Source organism: Ananas comosus, unplaced genomic scaffold (genome assembly GCF_001540865.1).
Source record: "Ananas comosus cultivar F153 unplaced genomic scaffold, ASM154086v1, whole genome shotgun sequence".
Lineage (NCBI taxonomy): Eukaryota > Viridiplantae > Streptophyta > Magnoliopsida > Poales > Bromeliaceae > Ananas > Ananas comosus.
The window spans coordinates 7,829-13,819 of NW_017891471.1; the positions used below are offsets into that span (position 1 = coordinate 7,829).

At 35.2% G+C, this 5,991-nt stretch overlaps 1 protein-coding gene across 8 annotated transcripts; it reads left to right on the top strand.

Annotated features, from left to right (window-relative positions):
• The first annotated feature begins 437 nt into the window (after nt 1-437).
• Nucleotides 438-4,585, top strand: LOC109704956 (elongation factor P-like). Of its 8 annotated transcripts, none has more exons than XR_002214551.1 (6): nt 438-730; nt 1,571-1,679; nt 1,984-2,090; nt 3,187-3,789; nt 3,967-4,015; nt 4,186-4,585. XR_002214551.1 is itself a non-coding variant. In XM_020225713.1 (6 exons), exons 2-6 carry the CDS (start codon nt 1,612-1,614, stop codon nt 4,239-4,241), a joined length of 339 nt encoding a protein of 112 aa, XP_020081302.1. In that variant the 5' UTR covers nt 438-730; nt 1,566-1,611; the 3' UTR covers nt 4,242-4,585. The 8 variants fall into 8 exon arrangements, 2 of the variants coding, with proteins under 2 accessions (XP_020081302.1, XP_020081303.1); XM_020225713.1 differs by lacking the exon at nt 3,187-3,789 and adding an exon at nt 1,767-1,825 and having other exon boundaries at nt 1,566-1,679; XM_020225714.1 differs by lacking the exons at nt 438-730; nt 3,187-3,789 and adding exons at nt 972-1,202; nt 1,767-1,825.
• The last annotated feature ends 1,406 nt before the right edge of the window (nt 4,586-5,991 follow it).

Here is a 5,991-nt window from a genome sequence, read left to right on the forward strand (position 1 = left end):
AAAAAATTTAAATATATAAAGTTTTATTTATAGGTTTTAAATATTTTAGATTATATATATTAAATATAAATTTTAATTTTATAATATTAATCACTTATGTATTATATTTTTTTTCCTTTTATTCTTTTTTTTTATTTTTATATTTTTATTCTTATTCTTTTCCTACAGCAACTATTGTTTTTTCTTGACTTTTTTTAATTTGTATTTTTAAATTTTTTTTATGAAGTGAAGAAATAGTGGCGACTTTTGTCGTCGCGGAATATTTCCATACATCCGGCCTTTGTTTCCCTCCTTTTTTTTTCACCAACTAGCACCATCTTTTTCATTGTTGGACCATTATGCCCTTACTTATTCTATATATTGTATGTGTAAATAGTTAGACTATTTTTTCTTTTTATAAATTAAAATATACAAATATTACGTGCAGAGGAAAAATTCCTAAACCCCAAATCCCTAAAAAGCCTGTCTCTCCCACCGCCCCTCAAAGGATCTTCCAGCGCCCGCCGCACGCGGCTACTTTGGCGAGCTCGGCGAGGGAGGCGGAGGGCTCGAGGCAGGGGGAGGCTTCTTTGGCAACCTAGAATCCATCTCCCACAGCTGCGAAGAGAGACGACGCGGCAGAGAGAGACGACGCGGCGGGGGTGGCGGGAGCGGAGGTTCGCAGCAAGCTTGGTATAGCTCCGTGAGCACTAGCACAAGCACACCCGAGTCACCTCAGTTCCAATTCCATGTCCGTGTAAATTTTTTTGTGCACTTGTAATTAATTTCTTTGGCTAATTACTAGCATTACACCACAAATCATTTTTGGTGGCACTTTTTTAGTGGCACTTGTGAAAAAAGCCAAAAAAAATTAATTATTAGCAGCACTTTTAAATAAAAGCCCTTAATAAATTAATTATTGAATTTTTTTTTTTTTTTTTAGAAGTTGTATCGCTGTATCAGAATTCCAATAAAAAAAAACCGCCGGCGCTGCGCACGCGGTATTTTTTTTGGCCTCGCGCGCAAAGGGAAAAAAAACCCTCTTCAAATTAAAAGCGCCTCCGCCTAGGTCATCTTGGAAAACCCACTTTACCTCCATTCTCCTAGGCTCCTTCTCTTGCCTCTCTTCCTATCCTTCGTCTCCTCAACGACAATCCTTTCTCTTCCTAGAATATTCCCCTCATCATCGTCGGCTACTGCAGCTTTCATTGCAGCTCATTGCGGTGTGGGAGGATAAGGCCCTTCACTCCTTTGCAAATTCTGCTGGTTTTTTTAAATTTTTTGTTCGGCTTTTGAATGGATTTGGAATTATTTTTTGAATTATTTTGGTGAAAATTCATGGTACTTATCTCAATTATGACATATTTAGAAAATGGCAAGGTAAGATGGTAATGAATGTTGCCAATAAGTTGGTTGAAAATTAATTATCTATTATTAAATTTGATTAATTAAAGTAGATTATATAGTATAAGGACCGATTGAATTTTTCTTCATTGCCAATGCATAAATTTAAAGTATATAGGTGTTTTCATATTCATGTTCCATAACTTGTCAGAATTTGAGATATAATATTTTTTGGCTTCTAGTTCAGATTACCAGAAAAAGTGGGCTTCCATTTCAGACCTGAGCAAGATGATGTTGCCGATCGTTAGTGTTCTCTGCACATATAATTTTCGCCATCCTCGTCGTCTTGCCATGATGTAAACTCCCATGGGAACTCTCTCTCGTTCTTTTTCTCTCTACTGTGGGGTGTTCTAGCTCTCTCTTTATGATCCCAAAACTATTAGTTTCAGGGTGTTCCAATTCCTATATATGGTACGAGCAATAAATTTGCTAAAGTTGATGGGTATGAGCCATTAATTTTAGAGTTTTTAGTGCTAAAGTCTTCTTTTCTTTTCTTTTTTTTAACATTTTTTTAAAGTAATTAATCTAGTTTGTGAGGATTGATTTATAAATTTCTCATGTGTAAATTAATTTCATTTCTTTTTTTGATGGCAAATATAGAGATCCTAAATAGCAAGCCTGGATGTGGTGTTGCATTCGTAAGGACGAAATTGCTGAATTATATCATAGGGAGCATAGTTGAGAAAACATTCCAAGCTGGAACTAAGGTAAATACATAGATAAATTATATCTTTAAGGCTCTTGAAATTCGCATTCTTTAGCACTGGGTATATATTTGCTCATTGATTGTATCATGGTAGGTGGCATATCGAAGAAACAGAGCATTATATAATGATATTGCTCATCAATATCTATTTTCTAAGACTTCAAATGCATTATGTTTTAATATATTTTTCATAATTTATAACTTATTCAAGGGATAAATATATGACATTCGTTGAATTTTCACGCCTTTGTGAATAAGTCTCTAAAATCGATGTTTTGATGTTGATCCTTTTAACTTGTATAAAGTGGATTATTCATAATTGCTTATCTAAGGAGGAATATGTTTGCATATCCTAGATATTTTTCTTCTTCTTAATTTGTTGTAACTTGAAACCAATGTCTCTGCAAATATTATGCATATTTTCGAGAATTATAGTGTTGCTAGTGTCAGAGCCATATTAATTTGGTATAATATTTATGTTAGTATCAAATACGGATTTTCTATTTGTTTTCAGATATACATAAAAGGTTATTAGGTATAGCTGGAAAATATATGGCATGAACTAATTAAGAGCTTTTGAGAAGTAATGTGAGCATATCTAGTGTATTATACTTGAAAAATTATCCATGTTTGTGATGTGGATACAGATTCAGATAGAATATTTCATGTGTTTCTGGATGCTACATAAATATGGATATGGGTCCCAATACAAGTTAGATTAGCTAATGTAAATTGATATCCTGTAGTGTTCTGAAAAGTTAACCATTGGAGCAATTACAGTTTCGATGACTCGTCAACTTTACTAATGAGTGTCAGGACAAGTTTGAACTATTTTGACGCAAAATTGATGTCATAGACAGAACCGAAATGGGAATTATATGTTGGTGGAACATGTTAGTAGGCTTAATTAAGGACAAGGGGGTATTGTACCTCTCTTCAACTACCCTTGATTGAGAATTTTGGCCTCTAGTGCACAGCAGATTGTGAGTCTCCTTTTCTCTCTCTTTAATATCCTTTTCCCTCTCTTACTCATCCTCTTCTTCTTATTCACTTCCTGCTTTTTCTCCCTGCTGGACTCCTCCCTGCGCATGGTGTAGTGCTGCAGTTTCCATCCACCGCCAGCAAGTAGTGCTGTCCAATAGCAATATTAGCAGCACCAGCTATAGAGTAGCTGCAGCTGAGGAGTAGCAGTAACACACTGCAGCCTCTAGCAACTTCAGCAACAGGATTTCAGCTCTTGGCTTGGCTCCTATTGCAGGATTGGGGGAAATTGGATCTTCCACTTGGCCTTTTGGAAATTGGTTCGAGTTAATTGTTGGAGAGGAGCAACGAGATCAATTTCCTTCTCTTAATTATAGGTTTGTAGAGAGTAATTGCTGAATTTTCATGTGTAAGGTGAAAATTCAGCATTTGAGGATTTTCTTGAGTTTTAGTGATCTATTTCCTAAATTCAAATTGTTGGCAACAAATTGAATTCTTGGAGGCGTTTTTGTGGGAGAGAGAATCGTGTGGACTTCAATCTTCAACTCCATTTCATGTATCATAATATTAATTGCTATTTTTATGCATTGATGCCGAATTAGAGCTTCATGCGGTCTAATTGTGTGTTGGAGTTGAATTACCACATTCCTTGCATGCTTGAATTACCACATTCCTTGCATGCATTTCAGCGTGTGTCAAGTGCAGACTCATTGAATGTGGTAATGCAATCACTTTCTGTTTTGTGTTCTACTTTATTTTTGAAATCAAGTTTTCTCACTCTCTCAGTTTTCTTCTCTTAGTTTCTCTCAGTCCCTTCTCTTATTACATACGTCTTGTTTTTTTTATTAACTTATTCTCGTTTATATTAATTTGTCACTCTTCTTTGTTTCCTCCAGGAAGGTTATCACACATTTCGCGGGGGATTTTGGAACTACTTCAGTATGGGTATGAGATTATATCTATTAGTCCTAATCTTTAAAGAGAAATATTAGATAATATCTAGATAGTTCAATTCTTGTTATTTCCAGTGCAATTGAAATTAAATTCTTGTTATTATTATTATTTGTTTATTTCAAATTAGGCATTAATTTGTGGGTGTTGTGGCTAATACCTAGATAGTTCATCCCAGAGAGGACTCTTGAGCTCTAGGTCAGTGTGGAGGCATCCGTAGCAGAGGCGGCGCGGCTTCTATATCTCTCGGCTTCGCCGACCGCTATACAAAAAATCAGTCTTCATTTGATTCCTGGACTTGGGTTAATTGCACTAATTAGAATTGTTCTTTTATTTCTCATGCAAAGCCGAGATGTCTACATCTTGGTAAGCTTATTGTCTACATCCTGGTAAGCTTATTTTCTTGTTGTTGCCTTCTGGAATAGATCCAGGATATGCTTGGTTTGATTTTGTTTCGTTCATATTTGATTTGCCTTCTGGAATGCATAGATCCACATTTGTTTTTATTTAGCATCTAATTTTCTAATTCTGAAACTTTGACTCATCAAAAGTTTGAGAAAGAAACAACAAACTAGTATCTACTAAACACTTAATATGTTAGGAATTAGGCCATACCTTGCAGTGGAAGTTAGTTTGTGCGAATTGCGGAATACTTGCTTAGTAGGCCAATTTGGTTCATGAAATGCTCTACAAAAAATCGTGACAGGAGCAAATTCCGCCCTCAAAATGGTGAAACCGATTAGCATCTCTCAAGACAATCTGTCTATGAGTAATATCGCTAATCAACTTGCTATGTCATATGGGCCTATCCCAGCTTCTGTCACAACAAGGCATATAAAGGGTCAATAGAGAGCTAATAATGGTCCCTCTGAAAATGAACTCTCCTTTTACATGTGGAGATTTGTAGGTTTTCTCTTGCTTTCAGATGCATAATCTTGGAATGTGATCCTGGGGTCCAGTTCAATTCCTTATTGGAACAACTTCTAAGGTTCTGTGGCCTTTTCTTTGGCTTTGTTACACACCCAATATTTCAAATCAAAAGATCTAAATCCCATTCTAGCATTATCTCTGCCTTTTTTCTGGCCAAGATATCAATTACCATCCATCAATAACAATCAAATTGATGTACTATTTAAAACCGATAGTAGATCTCCAAACCTTAGGGGAAGACTTATCCAATTTAATTAGCCCGGCGTGGGACAAATTAGTTGTCATTAGAAAGAAACTAAATCCTTTCAAGTTATATTAGTGGCGTGCCGGGGTAGGTTGCGTGTGCAAATGTCCTACTCTGATCTATCTTTAAAGCCGACCGGCAATGCATATCTTCATTTGCTCATTTGTTTTACTTTTCGTCTGCACTATTGTTGGAGGAACTCGGTTCTGCGAACCAACAACATTCCTCACCTAATGGCACTATTATACGTTTGAATGTGAATAGTTTAAACGACCGTTAAATCAATCAATCAATTGCTGTATTTTATTGGTGCAGTTTGTATGGTATGGAGGTAAATTAAAGCACTCAAAAGTTTTATTACTGAATAGTGAATAAACAAATGTTAATTTATATTGCGTGTAAAAGGTGTGAATGATACTTCTTTATAGTATGTATAATAGTTAAATTACTTTTCTTATCATAATATCATCTCATTTTATTATTTTTTGAGAAATTAAATGCATCAGTTACAATTTTATCATAAATATCTATGTTCTGATCATAATATCTATGATCCAGCTTCACTTGTGCTGCCCTACGATTAGCTTCAGTTACAATTCCTGAAATTTTGATTAGTCCTCAAAGAATTTGTACTTATTGCGACATTAATTTAACTTCCCCTCGAGGTACCATTTACATTTCGTGCCACTTTTTTTTTATAAACCGTATTTAGATTTTTAGATAGTTATTATTTGGATTAAGCTTAATAATTTAGGGATTTTTAGGGTTACCCCTGGGCTTGAGGTAGCTTTCCAAT